This window comes from Bombina bombina, chromosome 1, assembly GCF_027579735.1.
Source record: "Bombina bombina isolate aBomBom1 chromosome 1, aBomBom1.pri, whole genome shotgun sequence".
Lineage (NCBI taxonomy): Eukaryota > Metazoa > Chordata > Amphibia > Anura > Bombinatoridae > Bombina > Bombina bombina.
In genome coordinates, this window is record NC_069499.1 from 295,402,339 (window position 1) to 295,424,487 (window position 22,149).

At 38.1% G+C, this 22,149-nt stretch overlaps 1 protein-coding gene across 1 annotated transcript in view; it reads left to right on the forward strand.

Annotated features, from left to right (window-relative positions):
• The window catches only part of LOC128645227 (integrin beta-5), a 318,185-nt gene that overhangs the window by 274,852 nt on the left and 21,184 nt on the right, over positions 1–22,149 (forward strand). The window contains exon 11 of the mRNA XM_053698059.1: positions 21,247–21,469. Coding sequence (XP_053554034.1) covers positions 21,247–21,469 — 223 coding nt within the window. The remainder of the gene's footprint in view (positions 1–21,246; positions 21,470–22,149) is intronic.

The window sequence follows — 22,149 nt, forward strand, 5'->3', positions numbered from 1 at the left end:
AGTGGATGCACTAGTAGCGCCTTGGACCTTCAACCTAGCTTATGTGTTTCCACCGTTTCCTCTCATTCCCAGGCTGGTAGCCAGGATCAAACAGGAGAGGGCCTCGGTGATCTTGATAGCCCCTGCATGGCCACGCAGGACTTGGTATGCAGACCTGGTGAATATGTCATCGGTTCCACCATGGAAGCTACCTTTGAGACAGGACCTTCTTGTTCAGGGTCCATTCGAACATCCAAATCTGGTCTCCCTCCAGCTGATGGCTTGGAGATTGAACGCTTGATTCTATCAAAGCGTGGGTTTTCAGATTCTGTGATTGATACTCTGGTTCAGGCCAGAAAACCGGTAACTAGAAAGATTTACCATAAAATATGGAAAAGATATATCTGCTGGTGTGAATCCAAGGGATTCCCTTGGAATAAGATAAAAATTCCTAAGATTCTTTCCTTTCTGCAAGAAGGTTTGGATAAAGGATTATCTGCGAGTTCTCTAAAGGGACAGATTTCTGCTTTATCTGTCTTACTACACAAACGACTGGCAGCTATGCCAGATGTTCAAGCATTTGTTCAGGCTCTGGTTAGGATCAAGCCTGTTTACAGACCTTTTGACTCCTCCCTGGAGTTTAAATTTAGTTCTTTCAGTTCTTCAAGGGGTTCCGTTTGAACCTCTACATTCCATAGATATTAAGTTGTTATCTTGGAAAGTTTTGTTTTTGGTTGCTATTTCTTCTGCTAGAAGAGTTTCAGAGTTATCAGCTCTGCAGTGTTCTCCGCCCTATCTGGTGTTCCATGCAGATAAGGTGGTTTTGCATACTAAGCCTGGTTTTCTTCCAAAGGTTGTTTCTAACAAAAATATTAACCAGGAGATAGTTGTACCTTCTTTGTGTCCGAATCCAGTTTCAAAGAAGGAACGTTTGTTACACAATTTGGACGTAGTCCGTGCTCTAAAATTCTATTTAGAAGCTACAAAAGATTTCAGACAAACATCTTCTCTGTTTGTCGTCTATTCTGGTAAAAGGAGAGGTCAAAAAGCGATTTCTACCTCTCTTTCCTTTTGGCTTAAAAGCATCATCCGATTGGCTTACGAGACTGCTGGACGGCAGCCTCCTGAAAGAATCACAGCTCACTCCACTAGGGCTGTGGCTTCCACATGGGCCTTCAAGAACGAGGCTTCTGTTGATCAGATATGTAAGGCAGCGACTTGGTCTTCACTGCACACTTTTGCCAAATTTTACAAATTTGATACTTTTGCTTCTTCGGAGGCTATTTTTGGGAGAAAGGTTTTGCAAGCCGTGGTGCCTTCCGTTTAGGTAATTTGATTTGCTCCCTCCCTTCATCCGTGTCCTAAAGCTTTGGTATTGGTTCCCACAAGTAAGGATGACGCCGTGGACCGGACACACCAATGTTGGAGAAAACAGAATTTATGCTTACCTGATAAATTACTTTCTCCAACGGTGTGTCCGGTCCACGGCCTGCCCTGGTTTTTTAATCAGGTCTGATGAATTATTTTCTCTAACTACAGTCACCACGGTACCATATGGTTTCTCCTATATTTTTCCTCCTGTCCGTCGGTCGAATGACTGGGGTGGGCGGAGCCTAGGAGGGACTATATGGCCAGCTTTGCTGGGACTCTTTGCCATTTCCTGTTGGGGAAGAGATATTTCCCACAAGTAAGGATGACGCCGTGGACCGGACACACCGTTGGAAAAAGTAATTTATCAGGTAAGCATAAATTCTGTTTTTCAACAAAATGGAGATCAAAATCAACTTGTGAAAGAATTAAAATCCTTCTTTCTGCCCAAAATGGAAAGTCTTCAGGCAGGTCTGGATACACTTACAACTGAGGTCAGACAGTACTCAGCTTGCTTTTCTAACACAGAAGACAGAATCTCGGAAACAGACTAATGGAATCAAGTAAATCAGTTCAGCAGATTCTTCATCATAATAAGATCTTAAGAAAATTGAAGAGGAGAGAAGCGCAAAGAACGATTCAAGTGTAGATTTAGTATTTTATTATAGCCTCACTCGCTATATTGTACTCACAAGACAAAGAAGTATTCACAGGCACATCAAACAACAGGTTATGAAGTCCAAAGCGTTATGTTGAACACTCAGAGATTGGTCCGGATAAGATGAACAGGAGGTGAAAATCATAACACAGAGATTCTGTTCTGGTAAGTAGAATTGCACCTCACTGCCATGTAACCTGTACCGTCCGCTAAGCCCTCTGATCCGCTCTAACTTCCATCACAGGCACACCCTCGGCTCTATCCTGTAGATACATCAATGTGCACGCAAGGATCTACGGAAGCCTCACAGGGCCAAAATGAATCCTACTAACAGCTGATTGAAGTTCAATCCTATTGGCTGATGCAATCAGCCAATAGGATTGAGCTGGCATTCTATTGGCTGTTCCAATCAGCCAAAAGAATGCAAGCTCAATCCTATTGGCTGATCCAATCATCAATAGGATTTTTTCTACCTTAATTCCGATTGGCTGATAGAATTCTATCAGCCAGTCGGAGTTGAAGGGACGCCATCTTGGATGACGTAATTTAAAGGAAACTTCATTCAGTCGTAGCAGTGGAAAGAAGAGGATGCTCCGCGTCGTCTTGAAGATGGACCCGCTCCGCGCCGGATGGATGAAGATAGAAGATTCTGTCTGGATGAAGACTTCTGCCCGTCTGGAGGACCACTTCTGCCTGGCTTGGATGAAGACGTCTCCCGGTAGGGTGATCTTCAGGGGGTTAGTGTTAGGTTTTTTAAGGGGAAATTGGGTGGGTTTTAGAGTAGGGTTGGTTGTGTGGGTGGTGGGTTTTAATGTTGAGGGGGATCTGTAATTTTTTTTACAGGTAAAAGAGCTGATTACTTTGGGGCAATGTCCCGCAAAAGGCACTTTTAAGGGCTATTTGTAATTTAGTGTAGGGTAGGGCTTTTTATTTTGGGGGGCTTTTTTATTTTGTTAGGGGGATTAGATTAGGTGCAATTAGTTTAAAAATCTTGTAATTTTTTTTATTATTATTTTCTGTAATTTAGTGTTTGTTTTTTGTACTTTAGATAATTTTATTTAATTTAGGAAATACTCTTAACTAAAGTGCTAAAAAGTACACTAACACCCATAAACTACCTATTAACCCCTAAACCGAGGCCCCCCACATCGCAAACACTTTAAAAAAATGAACCCCTATTCTGCCGAACCAGACATTGCCGCCACTATAATAAATATATTAACCCCTAAACCTCTGCACTCCCGCCTCGCAAACACTAGTTAAATTTTATTAACCTCTAATCTGCTGCCCCTAACATCGCCGACACCTACCTACATTTATTAACCCCTAATCTGCCGCCCCTAACATTGCTGCCACTATATTAAAGTTAATAACCCCTAAATCTAAGTCTAACCCTAACCCCCCTAACTTAAATATAATTTAAATAAATATAAATAAAATAACTATCATTAACTAAATTATTCCTATTTAAAACTAAATACTTACCTATAAATAAACCCTAAGCAAGCTACAATATAACTAATAGTTACATTGTATCTAATTTAGGGTTTATTTTTATTTTACAGGCAAGTTTGTATTTATTTTAACTAGGTAGAATAGTTATTAAATAGTTATTAACTATTTAATAACTACCTAGCTAAAATAAAGACAAAAGTACCTGTAAAATAAAACCTAACCTAAGTTACAATTACACCTAACACTACCACTATAATTTAAATTCATTCCCTAAATTAAATAAAATTATCTAAAGTACAAAAATAAAAAACACTAAATTACAGAAAATAATAAAAAAAATTACAAGATTTTTAAACTAATTACACCTAATCTAATCCTCCTAAAAAATAAAGCCCCCCAAAATAAAAAAGCCCTACCCTACACTAAATTACAAATAGCAATTAAAAGGAATTAAGGTAGAAAAAAATCCTATTGGCTGATGCAATCAGCCAATAGGATTGAGCTGGCATTCTATTGCTGTTCCAATCAGCCAATATAATGCCAGCTCAGTCCTATTGGCTAGAGTAGGGTTGGTTGTGTGGGTGGTGGGTTTTAATGTTGGGGGGGATCTGTAATTGTTTTTACAGGTAAAAGAGCTGATTACTTTCGGACAATGCCCCGCAAAAGGCCCTTTTAAGGGCTATTTGTAATTTAGTGTAGGGTAGGGCTTTTTTTATTTTGGGGGGCTTTATTTTTTAGGAGGATTAGATTAGGTGTAATTAGTTTAAAAATCTTGTAATTTTTTTATTATTTTCTGTAATTTAGTGTTTTTTATTTTTGTACTTTAGATAATTTTATTTAATTTAGGGAATTAATTAAATTATAGTGGTAGTGTTAGGTGTAATTGTAACTTAGGTTAGGATTTATTTTACAGGTACTTTTGTCTTTATTTTAGCTAGGTAGTTATTAAATAGTTAATAACTATTTAATAACTATTGTACCTAGTTAAAATAAATGCAAACTTGCCTGTAAAATAAAAATAAACCCTAAACTTGATAAAATGTAACTATTAGTTATATTGTTGCTAGCTTAGGGTTTATTTTATAGGTAAGTATTTAGTTTTAAATAGGAATAATGTAGTTAATGATAGTTATTTTATTTATATTTATTTAAATTATATTTAAATTAGGGGGTGTTAGGGTTAGACTTAGATTTAGGGATTAATAACTTTAATATTGTGGTGGCGACGTTGGGGACGGCAGATTAGGGGTTAATAAGTGTAGGTAGGTTGCGGCGACATTGGGGGTGGCAAATTAGGGGTTAATACATATAATGTAGGTGTCGGCGATGTTGGGGGCAGCAGATTAGGAGTTCATAAGTATAATGTAGGTGGCGACGGTGTCCGGAGCGGCAGATTAGGGGTTAGTAATGTAATGTAGGTGACGGCGGTGTCCGGGGCATCAGATTAGGGGTTAATAAGTGTAAGATTAGGGGTGTTTAGACTCGGGGGTTCATGTTTGGGTGTTAGGTGTAGACATAAATGTATTTTCCCCATAGGAATCAACGGGGCTGCGTTAGGAGCTTTACGCTGCTTTTTTGCAGGTGTTAGGTTTATTTTCAGCCGGCTCTCCCCCATTGATTCCTATGGGGAAATCGTGCACAAGCACGTTCAGCCAGGTCACCGCTAACGTAAGCAGCGCTGGTATTGAGGTGAGATGTGGAGAAAACGTTTGCTCTACGATCACTTTTTTGCGGTTAACGCCGGGTTTATAAAAACCCGTAATACGAGCGCTGTCTGTAAGTGAGCAGTGAGCATAAACTGCTCGTTAGCACTGCACAGCTTCTAACGCAAAACTCCTAATCTAGCCGTTTGATAATTATACAATAAATAACCAGGAACAATTTAGCATGGATTGACAAGGAGTTGAAAACAAAGATTAAGTAAGAGCTTCCATCCCCTCTAGAACCTCTAAACAAAGACTGATACTGTGGCAGTAAAGAACTTTCGCAAGCCCACTAATAGCAATAGTTTATTTAATGCCAATAGTGGGTATTTGAAACAATGGAAAAATAATATTCCCCTAGGACAGTATCAAAGGATCAAACGCAACTGTACTAATGCAGAAGATTTTAATAGAGAAGCAGATATTTTAACTAATACATTTTTAGAAAAAGGATATAATTTTAACTCTTTAAAGGAGACCCAAAATACGAGAAAAAAAAGAGAAAAAATACGGAACTATGCCTTAGATATTAAGTGTTCTCATGCTGATTGGATTTTAATAATGTTGATTTCACATATATTATGTTTTGCCTGGATCTTAAAAGCTCAAACAGGAATTTTCAACCCTGTGTCCTATTAGGATATTTTGAGCACTGTGTAGAAACAGACCCAGTTATAGTTTTTAATTTACTGTTGAATTGTATAAAGTTATGTGTTTAAAGATGGTTTACTTACTATGCTGCTGTCACTCCATACACAATGGTGGAACATGTACTTGATTAACAATAATGCAGTTAATTACACACTGGTTCCTTAGTCCTGTATTACATATCATAGCTATCAATGAAACGTCACTGCACCTAGATAGTTATAAGTTAATGGTTAGGAATATAACTAAATTTGATTTAGTTTATTGTTGCCTATTTTTTATATGGTTAATCTCTGTGATGGGGTTTACTCATGCACTGAATATCAAGAGTCCTAAATCTAACATCCCCATTTAAACTGATGCTTTCAGAACGCATTTTATACAGCTTATGGTTTGTAAATGTTGGGCTGTGCAATGAGATCTTTCATCCTACCCTCACATCTCTACATCTTGATAGCGGGATCCCAAATAGTCTATGTCGAACCCTTTTGTTTAGAGGTTCTAGAGGGGATGGAAGCTCTTACTTAATCTTTGTTTTCAACTCCTTGTCAATCCATGCTAAATTGTTCCTGGTTATTTATTGTATAATTATCAAACTGTTTTCACTCTATCAGCATTTATTGAGTAAGTGTTTGTTGGACATTAATATAGCCAATGAGTTGACCACAATGAAGATTAGTAACACACAAATCCCTACACTACAGGATCATGGCTTAAGGTCACATGTTTCTATTATTTTAGATATTTCACAGAAAGTATCAGAGTAGAGGGTAAGAGAATAATTTTCTTTCTTCTAGTTTATTATGTGCTCCTATGTAGGATAGGGTATACTTTAAGACACTATCTACTCACAACTTCCAATCTAAATACCTTACAAGTCTTTTGAATACTCTAAAAATGAGAAACGCAGATTGCACTCTTTTTAGCCAAGACTATTGGTAGTATAAATTACACTTAACCTAACTTGATGGAATGTGAGGGGGATTAACTCTCCAGTGAGGTGGAGATCGATCCTATCCAACCTGAAAAGGCTTGACTCAGATATTGCGTTTCTTCAGGAAACACACTTAACTGATGCAGAGCATGATAAGCTGCAAAGGGTGGGATCGCTATCCTATCTTTCATATACAAAGTTGAGCAGAGGACTAGCCATTTTGTTTGGTAAACGTCTCCCAGTAGATACATACACATAAAGATACAGAGGGTAGATTTATCATATAAAAATTAAAATCAATAACATATTGTATATATTGTGTAACATTTACGCACCCAATGCCAAGGTATTTTTCTTTTGGGACAAGTTAACCCAGGCACTGACTCCATTCATGGGTATCCCATTTATAATAGGAGGTGATTTTAATCTGGATCCAAACCCACAAATGGATAGGTCATGGTTGCATCCTGTGATTGTCAATACCAGGCTTCTGAGATACAAAGGAAAATTTGAGAACAAAGTATTCCTTAAATTACAGTCGGATCTGGCGGTGTGTGACATTGAGAGAAGGAGACATCCAACTGATAGAGACTATACGTGTCTGTCCAAAAATGTTTTGGGTTTCAGATTCCCTGCGTCAGCCGGGAAAACATACATACAATTTTACTCTCAGATCATGCCCCTGTGGGTCTGACATTAAAACTCCATAGGTCTAGACCAAATAGAAACACACTGAAATTTCCATCATATTTGTTAAAATCTGAGGCTTTTCAAAACCATCTCATACACTGCTGGAATGATTATTATACAGAAAACTAGCAGCACCTTTATAAACCCCAATTGTACTGGGATTCTGCCAAACCAGTCCTTACAGGACAAATGATCTCTTATGTGGCAAATTTAAAACATAAAGCTCAGCAAAGACATAACAAATTACAGAAAAATCTTGAACAATCTTATCAAAGATATAGTACAGTCAAATCTAGGGTAGCATATGATGTATTTTTTATGGCCAGGGAGGAATTAGAGGCCTTCCTAAAGTAAAAAGCAGCGTCAGAACTCTTAAAAAAGAGTAAATTCCATAGATATGCAAATAGGTCTGGTACATTGCTGGTCTCTTTGGTTAATAAAAAGGAGACGAGAAGGAAGGTAGCGGCCTTGCAGTACAGGGGTAACACATACAAAACTTTGATAGATGTAGCAGAGTGTTTCGCAACATATAAACACCTATATACTAAACAACCTGAAGCATTAGCAGAGACTCTTGAAACCTTCTGGCACTCAGTGTCACTCCCACAACTAATTATCAAATAGACTCTCTAAATGCTCCCATCTCCATAAATGAGATACAGTCCACGATTAAATCGATAGCTATAGGTAAAGCAGCAGGTCCGGATGGACTCCCGATAGAATTCTATCGGATGTTACTACCCTAAGTGTCACCTATACTAAGCAAGTTAAATATTGGTCTCCTTCAGGAAGAAGACTTACCTTCTAATACCTTTTCCTCAGCCCACATAAACTTTAATTCCGAAGCCTGGTAAAGACCATTCTTTGCCAGAGTCTTATCGCTCAATCTCACTCCTTAATGAAGACTATAAGGTATTCACCAAAATTCTAGCAAATCGTTTAAAAACTATTTTACCTTCCCTACTGCATTCCGACCAGACAGGTTCTGGCTATAAATGTACATCTGTGACGAATTTAAGACGAGTGCTCCATGTCATCAACTATTATTGGGAAACAGGGAAGGTACACTCGGAAAGGGAAAACTCTGAGGCATTTCTTTTATCCCTAGATGTGTAAAAAGCATTCAACCGCGTTGAATGGTCTTATCCATTTGAAGCTCTAAGTTCACTTTAATTTCCAAGGCCCCTATCTTCAAGTTTTACGAAAAATATACTCAGCTCCCATAGCCTGCATTTTACTTAATGGTTGCTTCTCCCCAGATTTCACTTTGGAGAGAGGCACTAGGCAAGGATTATCTCCCCTGATCTTTGACTTGGCTTTAGAGCCTTTGGCAGTGAAAATAAGACAGACCTTCCTTGGAGTGAACATTAAAAATAGCGTACTTAAGTTAGCTTTATACACAGACGACATGCTACTGTTTGTAGACTCCCCAAAAATTCACGTTCCTATTATTTTAGAGACCCTTGACATGTTTGGTAAGCTTTCAGGATATAAGACGAATAACTCCAAGTCAGAAATTCTGTGGTTACATAAACACACTTCTGATCCAACGCATTACCCTTTTGTTGAAGTTACCAACTCATTTATTTAGGTATAAATCTACACAAAAACCCAAATAAATTATATGAACTTAACATATGATCTCAGTGTGACTCGGTCTGCTCCCAGTTAACTAGCTGGAAAAATCTCCCTTTAGGCCTTACTGGACGCATACATTTATCCAAAATGTCTTTGCTCCCTAAGATCCTATACCCACTAATTATGCTGCCTTTTCTGTTAACCAAAGGAGAAATTAGGAAATTAGAAAGAACTATAAACCACTTCATATGGAGAGGGAAGAGTTTGCCACATATTCAATATTATAACTGGGCAACTCTGATAAGATTGGTTACTGACTGGCAATTAGCCCCATCCCACTTTTCTGATAAACACCTAAAAGAGACAGTTATAGCTCCCTGTGCCCTGGCCTATCTTCCTTACCGTGCTATAAAAGACTTACCTTAAAATATAAAAAATAATTTTCTATATAGGGACCCCCTCAGAGCATGGTCACAAGCTCATAAAATGCTAAAATGCCCACACCCCTCCCCCAAATACCTATCAAAGGCAACACTAATTTCCCGGAGGGAGATAAATATGCACCCTTTGTTATGTGGAGGGAGAGGGGACTAGGAAGGGTGGGAGATGATCTAAATCCTTTGTCGCATACCTTGAGAACATTCCAAGACCTGAGAACTAAATTCAACCTTCCAAATCAACATTTCTATGCTTATTTGCAGCTTAAACACTACATCAGAACAATAGAAGAAACCAATCCAAAGTTCTGAAACCAGACACCTTTTGCAGTTTCCCAATTGCCATTTACTATGGGTTGATTCTCGATCTCAGAATTTTATCAAGAGCTGCTAAAACAGCAAACTAATAAAGTTCAAACCGATGTTTTGGAAAAATTGCCATTAGACACCACAAATGAGATAACTATTCTATTTATTAAAAATAGCCCCACGAAAGCTAAAACGGCCACAATGGCAATGTCACTACGGGAGGCACAGATAAGACTAATTAATAGAGACTACATTACACCTAGTAGGTGGGTGAAGTAGAATCCTCAATGTCCAAACCACTGCATAAAATGTTGTTTTGCCTAATCCTTCTCTTTCTCACTATTTCTATGAGTGTCCTTTGATTAGGCGATTCTGCGGTCTTTTACAATACTGGCTCAGATTGGTTTTGTCTATTGAAATTTTATTTAATATCACCAATATATATCTGTTTACATGGAACAATGTGGGCAATAACTTACAACCTTTACTGACCCTTTGCACTTTAATTGCGAGATATTGCATTTTAACTTTATGGTGCTCTAGATCTCCCCCAACCATGACTCAATTTAAAAGGAACCTATACAAGCACTTATTCATTGAACAACAAGATGCCCTATTAGGCACTAAACATAGATTACCTCCCTTTTTAAAGAAGTGGAAAAGTTTTTTAGAAAAAATGTCACCTGGAAAGCAGAAACAAATTCTCAAACCTTTCATGCATCATGAGATAATGCTTGAGGGGAGAATGGGCAATGTTATTTGAGGAGAATGGGCAATGTTATTTGAGTAGAATGGGCAATGTTATTTGAGTAGAATGGGCAATGTTATTTGAGTCAAGTCCTCCTTAAACTAGGACCCTTTTCTTCTGAAGAAATACTAATTGAAACATTTTGTTAGTTCTCTTCTCAAAATAACCCCCCACCTTTTTTCCCCTCCTATTATGAAAAGTGGTAATGTTATAAATATGAAGTTCTAAAGTTAGAATTGTTAGATTAGTTAAAGTAACAGGATTGTTTTTTTTTATTAATAAAAGGAAAAAATACTGAGGGACACATACAGGTGGATTGAACGATTATATAATCAGACGTATACAACAATATATTACGAGCTACAAATGTTTTGTATTATTATGAGCAGTGTAATATATACAACACTTAAATGTACCCAAGTGAATGATGTAATCTGTTATATGTATATCCCAATTTATCCTGTACTTGTAATGACGATACTGTAAGAACTGTCATATGTGTGCATATAATTGTGTTACCTGTATTGTGTTGTTGTACCCTTAAAAAAAATGCAAATAGCCTATATTTATTAAAAACAACAGCTAATACCTTTCTGATTCCAGTACTGTACTTTCTTTCTGAGGGTACTATATTCAAAAGTATTCAAAATTATATAAAACTACCTTTAGGTTGCACGTATAAACTGTTATATAAATATTGCCTAAATTACATAACATTTTGTTGTTTACACTTTTATTGTTGTTATTATTATACTTTATTTATAAGGCACCAACAAATTCTGCAGAGCTGTCCATGGGTACAAAAGATAAAAGTACAACGATGATTCAATTTTTTTAAGAGACAGGACAAAATTTATCAAACCAATATGGGAGGAATTGAGGGCCCTATTCCAGTGGGAACTTTCGATCTAGAAGGGTAGGAGGGTGAGAAACAGGAGGTGGGGACTGCAAAGGTGAGAATGATGTTAGTGTGGAGTAAGATGAGGGCAGCTATTAGGCAAGTTGATTTGTTACTGAGTTGGGTGATAGGCTTCCTTGAACAAAAATATCTTTAGGGAGTGTTTAAAGGTGGACAGATTAGGGGAAAGTCGTATAGCGTGAGAAAGTGCATTCCAGTGGGTTAGTGCTCCTCCAATGCTAGTCCTGTAGTCTAGCATTGGAAGAGGTGATAGTAAAAGTTGCAAGGAGCAGGTCATTGTTGGACCTTTTGGGGAGGGCTGGGGTATATTTGTTGATAAGTGAGGACAAGTTGGGGGGCTTTGTAGGTCAGGGTGAGATTTCTTTATTTAATTCTGTTGTGAATGTGGAGCCAGTGAATGGACTCACAGAGAGGTGGTGCAGCAGATACAGAGCAGCGAGGAAGGTAGATTAGCCTGACAAAGGCATTTAGAATGGATTGAAAGGAGGAAGGCCAATTAGTAGGTTATTACAGTTGTCAAATCGGGAGATTACCTGGGAGTGGATTAGTTGCTTAGTGGTGTCAGCTCTCAGAAATGGACGAATTTGGAGATATTGCATTGGTGGTTGCGGCAGGATGAAGAAAGCAATTGGATGTGGGGTATGAAGGACATATTGGAGTCAAAGGAAGCAGACTTGGGGAGGAATGGGGTGCCACCAACAGCGATAGAAAATTCAGAAATTGGAGTAGAGCTGGGGGGGGGGGGCTAGAAGGGGCTCAGTCCTGAACATGTTAATCTTTAGATGATGAGAGCCCATCCAGGATGACATGCCAGATAAGCAGCCACTGACATGAGAAAGGACAGAAGGAGAGTATCAGCAGCCTAGAGGAGATATTTTAAACTATAGCTGTTGATAAGTTAACCCAGTGAAGAAGTATAAATAGAGAATAATAGAGGGCCCAGGACAGAGCCTTGAGGTACTCCAACAGAGCCATTGAAGAGGAGGAGTCACCAGTAAATGAGACAGAAAAGGACCTTTTAGAAAGATGAGTGGATCTAAGAGAGGGCAGTGTCACAGAGACCAAGATAGCTGAGAGTTTGTAGGAGGAGGGGTGGTCAATGTTGTAGAAGGCAGCTGAGAGTTCAAGTAAGATAGTATAGAGTAGTGGCCTTTATTTTTAGCAGAAAGAAGATTTTGGTAACCCTGGTGAGGGCAGTCTCAGTTGAGTGTCGGTGAAGGAAGCCATATTGCAGGGGGTTGCTGGACAGGAAGTGGGTTAGGCAATCAAAAACTAGTATTTCCAGGAGTTTTGAAGCTGGTGGAAGCAGTGATATGGGTCTGTAGTTTGCTGGAGAATTAGGGTCGAGGGATGGTTTTTTTGAGGATGGGGTGACCTTTGCATGTTTGATAGAAAGGGATAGGTTGAAGATGTGAGAAAGAGCTGGAGAGTGGAAGACCGAGACAGTATTAGATGTGAAGGGATAGGGTCAAGTGGGCAGGTAGTGAGGCGTGAAGAAGACAATAAGGAACTCCCTTCATTGTCAGTGGCAGAGGGGGTGACCAAGGGTGGAGTTGGAAGATTGAAGGCTTGTGTTAAGATGTTGCTTCAGATGATATACGTTTTGTTTAAAAAGTAGTCTGCCAGGTCTTGAGCACTAAAGGCAGATGAAGGGGGTGGTGAAGGTGGGTAGAAGAGAGAGTTGAAAGTAGGAAGGAGTTGTTTAGTGAGTAGATATAAGAGAAGACAAGAAGGTCAAATCCCCTCTCTAAGCTGCCCTATTTTACAGAAAGTATACAAACATTCAGAAAGCCAAACCTTTTTATCTGAAATGCTTTTATATTCTCCGGAGTTAAAAATATTTCACTTTTTATATTATTGTAATATAATAATTGTGATATACAAGACATGCAGAAAAATTACATTATAACTTGACCTGAGTATAAAAATGGTGTTCAAGTATGAAGAAGGTTGGAAATAACTTTATTTTTTACTGATAGAAAAACTTGTAACATTCTTAGCATAATCATACTGCAAAAACTTTAACAGAATAGAGAATGTATTTTTAAGAAACTTTCTAATTTACTCCTATTATAATTTTTCTTCGTTCTCTTCATATCTTTATTTGTAAAAGCAGGAATGTAAGCTTAGGAGCCAGCCCATTTTTGGTTCAACACCTGGCTAGCGTTTGCTGATTGGTGGCTAAATGTAGCTGGTTTAGAGTGGGTACCAGCACAGATTTTTTTTTTGGACAAAATAAAATAGTGATCTAAAGTCAAGACATTAAATACTTATGCTGTCCAATAAAATTCTAATATCTTCAGATGACCTTCTAATTAAAAAACATAATTTATGTAAGAATTTACAATCCTACCAGGAGGGGCAAAGTTTCCCAAACCTCAAAATGCCTATAAATACAGCCCTCACCACACCCACAATTCAGTTTAACGAATAGCCAAGCAGTGGGGTGATAAAGAAAGGAGTAAAAAGCATCAACAAAGGAATTTGGAAATAATTGTGCTTTATACAAAAAAATCATAACCACCATAAAAAGGGTGGGCCTCATGGACTCTTCTTGCCAATATGAAAGAAATTAATTTATCAGGTAAATTCTTACATAAATTATGTTTTGTTTCATGTAATTGGCAAGAGTCAATGAGCTAGTGACGTATAGGATATTAATACTCAAGATGTGGAACTCCACTCAAGAGTCACTAGAGAGGGAAGGATAAAAATAAACAACAGCTATTTCTCGCTGAAAAAATAATCCACAACCCAAAATATAAATTATTCCCATAATGAAAAGAAAAACTTAAAACATAAGCAGAGGAATCAAACTGAAAAAGCTGCCTGAAGAACTTTTCTACCAAAAACTGCTTCTGAAGAAGCAAATGCATCAGAATGGTAGAATTTAGTAAATGTATGCAAAGAGATCCAAGTTGCTGCTTTGCAAATCTGATCAACTGAATTGTGGGTGTGGTGAGGGGTGTATTTATAGGCATTTTGAGGTTTGGGAAACTTTGTCCCTCCTGGTAGGATTGTATATCCCATACGTCACTAGCTCATGGACTCTTGCCAATTACATGAAAGAAAGTATTATTTTTATACAGAATATAGACAGACAGCTCACTGACTTGTTACTCTACTATATAAATAGTATATCTGAGAGCAGATGGGAAGTTGTTTTAGGTTCATCCCAAACCTCATCACCAAACAAGAAAAAGCAGTTAGGCTCAGGGTGATCATTGCTTAGGGGTGGGGTCATCCCTCTCCTTTTTTGCTATGTTGTGTTGGCATCTGAAGCAGCTGAATGTCCGCTCCAGTGCATCTAGTAATGTCTAGAATTATGCTCATTGCTATGGTACCATTATTTTTTTTTTAATTATTTTTTTTTTATTTTCAAAAGAGCTTTATTTTGATAAACAATACATACACGGCATAAATGAAATGTGCACATATTACTTCAAGGCTTGTTACAATAAAATGCTCCATCACATTAGTCCAGTGTACAAACTGTATAAAGGTGCGAGGCTTGATTATAAACAGTCTTTGCAACACTTGATGACACATGTTATGATCAGTGTATGCCTTAATTGATCACAATTTTCTTGCTATGTAGACCACTCTCGGGTCTGTAACAGATACACATATGTACAGTATTGGGGGTATATAGCAGTGAGGGGGGGAGCTAGGGGTAGGAAAAGCAAACAATTCAAGTATAACATTTTAAGGATAGTGAATTGATCCCAATTTTCTAACTATATAGACCACTTTTGGGTCCGTGACAGATAGACATTATGAACAGTGTTGGGAATATATGGAAGTGAGGGGGAGAGCTAGGGGTAAGGAAGGCAAACAAAGTAAGCATAACCATTGTAGTATAATACTTTGACCCCAATTTTCTGACTATATAGACCACACTTGGGTCTGTGACAGATACATTCATGAACATTGTTAGGCGTTATGTAGAGGTGAGGAAGAGTGTTATGGGTAGGGAAAACAAACAATTTAAATATAACAGTTTTAGTATGGTGAGAGACATTGGGCATATTCAGACAATATTGGACTTATAAATGTTAAATCTGAGTCACAGATAAGCAGGAGATGAAGCTTATTGTAGAGTGAGTGTAATTTATGTGGGTTATAAGAGTTATTAGTAGTGATAGTGAAACATTCTTGCTACAGTATGACTCGTAGTATAAAGCTTGTGTACCCCATCAAAAGGACTATGCCCTACTTTGCTCAAGAGTAAGCTTGATATATGTCTGAGACTACCGTCTTAAAGAGGAATTAATACGAGAGACATAAAAAGTGTTTACTCAGCTTATGGATGAACTTAATCTAATAAAGTAAGAACTAAGTTATTATGCTCCTATCAGTTAGTCAAAGTTATGTAGTGCTATCGCTTTTTCGTGATGGCCGGTTAAATTGGGTAACAGAGAGCTTATAGTAACATAACAGTTAGGGGACTAAGTATGGGCAAGCTGGTTCTAAGAAGCGTTTGGTTTAGGATGTCATTTTCGATGTTTACATAATCTATTCTTCCCTTCAGCTTCCCCGGCCGCGGGTCACATATCAGGGAGCATATGTAAATTAGACTTCTGTGCCTTGTTTGCTTTCTAAGGTGCTGTGAACCAAAAATGTATTATTTAAAGGTATGATGTGCCCCTCGGTGCCTTACAACACAATAAGATATAATAATTATAACATAGGAATAGTTTACCGGAAGCAGTAGTCTCCTTCAGCGATGTTACGTACGCCCTGAGGAGCACATACGCTCATTAATAGTAACTTGCTGAGCATGAGAATGATAAGAAACTGAAAATACTACAAAACACAACCAAACATTGCTATCCTCAGATTGCTGATGATTACCCGACATAACTTTAGCAGAGAAATGAACGCTAATTAAACTGTAGAACATAGAACTAGCGCCACAATGAAACATGTCCCAACATTGTCATTGACACCACTGCAAAGCATATGATAATATTGTCAGAGTTCCAATTATCGGCACTTCAGCAGTATAATGTCTGTAAAGGGCGTCCTCAGATTACCCCTCTCCTGTCTTTGGGATATGTCCCTCCCTATGAAGGTATATGATGTCTTGCCGTGAGGTAACTTGTGTTGTAGTCCGCTTGTTGCCGCCTCTGTGGGATTCATCACGATTATATTTGCAGGTAAGAAGCATGTCTGGCAATTGGTGGTGCTTTTTTGGGTGGGCCCCCCCAGCCCTTTGTATTAAGACAGCTTGAGCCGGTATTTTCCTCCTCTTTTGCTGATTGGTCCGGTTATATGTTAGTGTACGGTTCCTTGGTTTCATGCTCAGCATGATCGGTTCTCCCTTGGCTATTATAGTCATATCTGACAGCTCCACATGCTTCCCCATAACCGGCGGCCAGTGCTCTGGAGACCTTGGTTGCAGTTCTATGCTGTGAGTGCTTCTGAATGTATTGGGGGGTGGTTGATTACACTGTGAGCCGCGCGGTTCCCTTAGCATGGGTTTGTAGTCGGTACCAGTCTGCGCCTTGCAGGGCTCTACTTCCAGTGAGTCCGTCGTGAGTGCTGCGGCTTCATTCTCAAAGTTTAAACGCTTTAATAAGTAATCATACGGAGCTCTATCAATTAGCTTGTGCATGATGATATCAAACTTTGCAAAAAGATCTCCATCTTGCGTCGGGCAGCTCTCATCCGCCATGCCTGTCATGTTTCGCTAAGTAAAGTTCTCTATTCCTCGCTGCAAGAGTCTTAATGCTGCTCGGTAGTAGAGATCAGTGGATTAGCTTAAGGTCTTCTCAGTGATGGGTTTTGAAGAGGTTCAGTAAGTCAGCTTTCCTGACAGCACTGATGACCCGGCTCTTCCCGGGGGGGAGGTGGGTACCTAATAGTAGGCCGCCGCCTTAGGCCTTAATGTTCCGATCCGATGCCCCAGTATCAAACAACAGCTAAGAAAATAAAAAATTGGGTCACAATTAGCTGGACTGTGACACAGTTGTAAAATGTATACTTAATATAGCTGCTAAAAATGAATAATCAGCGGATTATCAAAGATTTCCCTGGAGCATTCAGAATGTGCGTCCTATCCAGTACGCTGCACGGACACGCCCCGGTACCATTATTTTATATGCAAAACTACTGAAACTTCTACACAAGGAAAACAATGACTGTGTATATTTCATTGTGCTGGATGTATGTAAATGTTTCAATTAAGTTTAAACTAATGGTTTATTCATTTATTTTACACATTACAAAAGTCTATATGTATAAACAGAAATTCGATTTTTTTTTACTTAAAGGGATATGAAACCCAATGATTCAGATAGAGCATACCGTTTTAAAAACCTTTCAAATTTATTTCTATTATCAAATTTTCTTTATATCTTTTCTTGAACAGCTGGGATGCAAGCTTAGGAGCATGCATGTGTCTCGAGCACTATATGGTAGCAGTTTTGCAAGAATATTATCCATTTGTAAGAGAATTAGATGGCAGCACCTGCCATGTAGAGCTCCAGATGCTTACCTAGGTATCGCTTCAACAAACAATACCATGGGAACAAAGCAAATTTAGTAATAGAAGTAAATTGGAAAGTTTTTTAAAATTTTATGCTTCATCTGTATCACAAAATATTTTTTTTTGGGTTTCATAATCCTTTAAGGGCCGGCTTACAAGTGGCGCGTTATTTAACACACCTGCTTGAGCGTTAACTGCACTAGAAGCTTTTTTGCCTGTTTCAGGTAGCACTTGTATTACAAGTTGAAAGTAATCTGTTTTGGCTCCTGCGCTAACCCCACAAGTGTAAAAAGCGTAATAACCTATTCCTCCAAAGAAGGGAGCAAAAAAGTGGGAAAGAAATGCTACTTTCGCACAAACCCGGTTGCATATTCTAATCCGCTAATATTTCACTTTCACATAGCAGCATATGCTTTATGTATTGATAAATACATATTTCTACATTTATATGGTGTTTTATTGGTACAATATATAGCTACATTCCCAATCAGACGCTGCTGCTTGAATACCGCATCTTGAGCCAGGTGGCTGCCACTATATGAATGAATCCCGCTTTTGTTTTGCCTTTTAAATGAAGATGGAAAATAAAATTACAATTTGAATTGAGTGCTCCTGACATTGGGATTTTTTGTTAGTGCGGTAGCTGTCAGTTACAAGGTTTGTAAGTGGGATCTAATGATTTTTACCTTTCTTACTTTGGATGGCTGTTGCCTCTCTCCATAGCCCACCTCTACTAAGCAGGCTCGATTATGCGATTTTAAACAACTTTCTAATTTACTTCTATTAACAAGTTTTCTTTGTTCTCTTGGTACCTTTTGTTGAAAAGCAGGGACACATGCTTAGGAGCCGGCCCATTTTTGGAGCACTATTTGGCAGCAGTTTTGCAAGAATGTTATTCAGTGCTCCAGGTGCCTACCTAGGTATGTCTTCAACAAAGAATATTATGGGAACAAACTGATAATAGAAGTAAATTGGAAACTTTTTTAAATTGTATGCTCTATATTTGTGTTTAACCCTTTAAATGTCCTTCTTTAATAAATAGAATTGAACTGCCCATGGACTGTTTTAATTACCTTAATTTAAAGGGATAGTCTACTCCAGAATTTTGTTTAATAAGATAGATAATCCCTTTTATTACCCATTCCCCAGTTTTGCATAACCAACACAGTTATATTAATATACTTTTTACCTCTGTGATTACCTTGTATCTAAGTTTCTGCAGACTGCCCCCTTATTTCACTTCTTCTGACAGACTTGCACTTTAGCCAATCAGTTCTGACTCATAAATAACTCCACAGGAGCGAGCACAATGTTATCTATATGGCACATGTAAACTAACGCTGTCTAGCTGTGAAACACTTTCAAAATGCACTGAGATAAAAGGCGGCCTTTAAGGGCTTAGAAATTAACATATGAGCCTACCTAGGTTTAGCTTTCAACAAAGAATATTAAAAAAACAAAGCAAATTTAATGTTAAAAGTAAAATTGTTTAAAATTGCAATCTGAATCGCAGGATTTTAATTTTGACTAGACTGTCCCTTTAAAAGCAGTCCTGCTTGCTAGTATTTTCTTATACTTCTTTCCAAGTCCACAGTGTGATCTCTTTCTAGAACATGTATTGCTCTGGGCAATTTCATTTACATTGCACATTATAAAGTGCATGAGTGACATAATTAGCTGTGTTGGTTCACCAGCAGCCAATCAAGTATCCATTTGATTTAAGCCATTGTGAGAGCGGTGTTTGCATTTGCCTCATCACTGTAAGCAAGAGAGTCATGTGTGACAATTAGATTTACAAACATAAACATCCTCTGTATTCCATGGATATCTGACTCTCTGGTGACACTGCGGCTTTTATTTAAACACTTTCCTTGGGTTTGATTTGGAAGCTTTATAGTTGGAATTCTTAAACAGGATCAGGCCAAGCTGTAGTGTTGTTGACAGAACAGTGAGAGTCCTGTCTGGTCACTAGTCTGATACTGAGAGTAAAAACACATCACTGTCTCCTGGCTCAGTAAAGATCATTTGACCTAGACTGGCTAACAACACTGCAAATGTGTTTATAGAAATAAAAAGGTCTTGTTTTGTACGTGGGAAGTAGAACATGCTGTCTTGAGGGCATTGTTGCACATTGCACTGCTGTTTGACGCATTGGGGTGGATCAAGGGCTTATTAAAGGGCCACTAACGTTTAAATTAAATGTTCATGATTCAGATAGAGCATGGAAATAAAAAATTAAAAAAAGAAAAGTATATTTTTGTACAGAGTCTAATAGTTAGGTATTGAAATGCCAATTAGGGCTGTGGGGGGTCAATAATCAAAGCCAGCTATTTCAGATACAATAATATCTCTCTTTACCACCCTCTACTGGAAGGTTAATTTACGTTATTTCCTGTTTGTATAGCTTTTCTACTGGGCATACAATCCTATTCGTAGTTCGTATAGTTGGCTGCTTCAACAGGCAAAACCAGCTATTTCAAATACAAAAATGTCTCTCTTTACCTCCCCAGTGGAGGTTAATTTACACTGTTGTATCCAGTTTACATAGCTTTTCTACTGAGCATACAAACATAATCAGTACAGGTGCCGGTTTTAAGGGGCAAAAGCAGCTATTTCAAATAACAAAATAACAATTGAATACACTCTAGCAGGTAAAATGGATAATTGAGAAAACATTCAAGGCAAAATTTTACAGTACAATGTGCCTTTAAGGAGTGGGATTGATAACTATTTGTTTTGACCTCTGTCACATGCCAAAGGCCTATACATGCCCAAAAAATAAATTGTGCCCACTAAAGATAACAGTATTAATGCAATCACATAGAAGAAGATAACTGTTTGAAACTGTATTTAATTCCATTAATAAAGGGACAGGAACACAGTGAGTGTAATATAAAATGTTTTATGATCTGTACTAAAACAACTTTGCATTATATTTTTTATTATTTATTTTGTACCATTTTCCTGTGCTTTAGGAATGAAACTTGTATATAAAAATATACACTGCAGAATTCTCAGGCCTAACCCTGCTACATATCTATGCCTATTTGACTTCATCAGGGATTATTATATTGCAAACTGCAAAACAAAGCCGTTTTTGCTACCATAAGTTATATCTCTAACATTGTCTGCTCCAGTAAAAGGCCTGGTTTGGCTGCTCCAAATAAGGCTAGTGAAAGGTGGAGTTTGGCTATTGAAAAACAATGGCAGCAAATAATGTGATAATTTGCTTTGAAAATGTTTACACTTGGCTGATATGTTACAGAAATGTCCTGTAATTACTGAGTGTTAACTGCTCCTTTAAATGCAATGTATGCTTGCTTTTTGTAGGTCATGGAGAGTGTGATTGTGGAGAGTGTAAGTGCCACGCTGGCTTTATTGGTGACAACTGCAACTGCACCACAGATATCAGCGGCTGTGTGTCGGAGGATGGCCAGCTCTGTAGTGGGAAGGGCACCTGTTTGTGCGGTCAGTGCCAGTGCATTGAGCCAGGAGCCTTTGGACAGACGTGTGAGAAATGCCCAACGTGTCCTGATGCCTGTGGAACCAAAAGGTAAAAGCTGCATAATGCAATGGCAAATAAACGCTCCACAGCACCATATAATCCTTAAGTTGCTTTATTGAAGCATACAAAGAGACAGGTATGCAACGTTTCGGGATCACGGTCCTTTAATAGGGCATGATTGAGGGACTGTGATCCCGAAACGTTGCATACCTGTCTGTTTGTATTCTTCAATAAAGCAACTTAAAGGGACATGAAACCCATTTTTTTTTCATGATTTAGAAAGAGCATGCCATTTTAAACAACTTTCTAATTTACTTCTATTATCTAATTTGCTTAATTCTCTTGATATACATTGCTGAAAAGCATATCTAGATAGGCTCAGTAGCTGCTGATTGGTTGTGGCACATAGATGCCTCGTGTGATTGGCTCAACAATATGCATCGGTATTTCTTAAACAAAGCATATCTAAAGAATGAAGCAAATTAGAAAATCGAAGTAAATTGGAATGCTGTTTAAAATTGTATTCTCTACTTGAATCATGAATTAAATATTTTGAGTTTAGTGTCCCTTTAAGGATTATATGGTGCTGTGGAGTGTTTACTTTGCTGTATGTTGTACTAGTTGGAGGTTGCCTTTCCTACGTGCACCTTCTCAAAAGAGATAATTACCTGGTTGCTGGTCTACATTTGGTCTCTGTTGCATAATGTTATGGGAGACTGTCAGTGTAT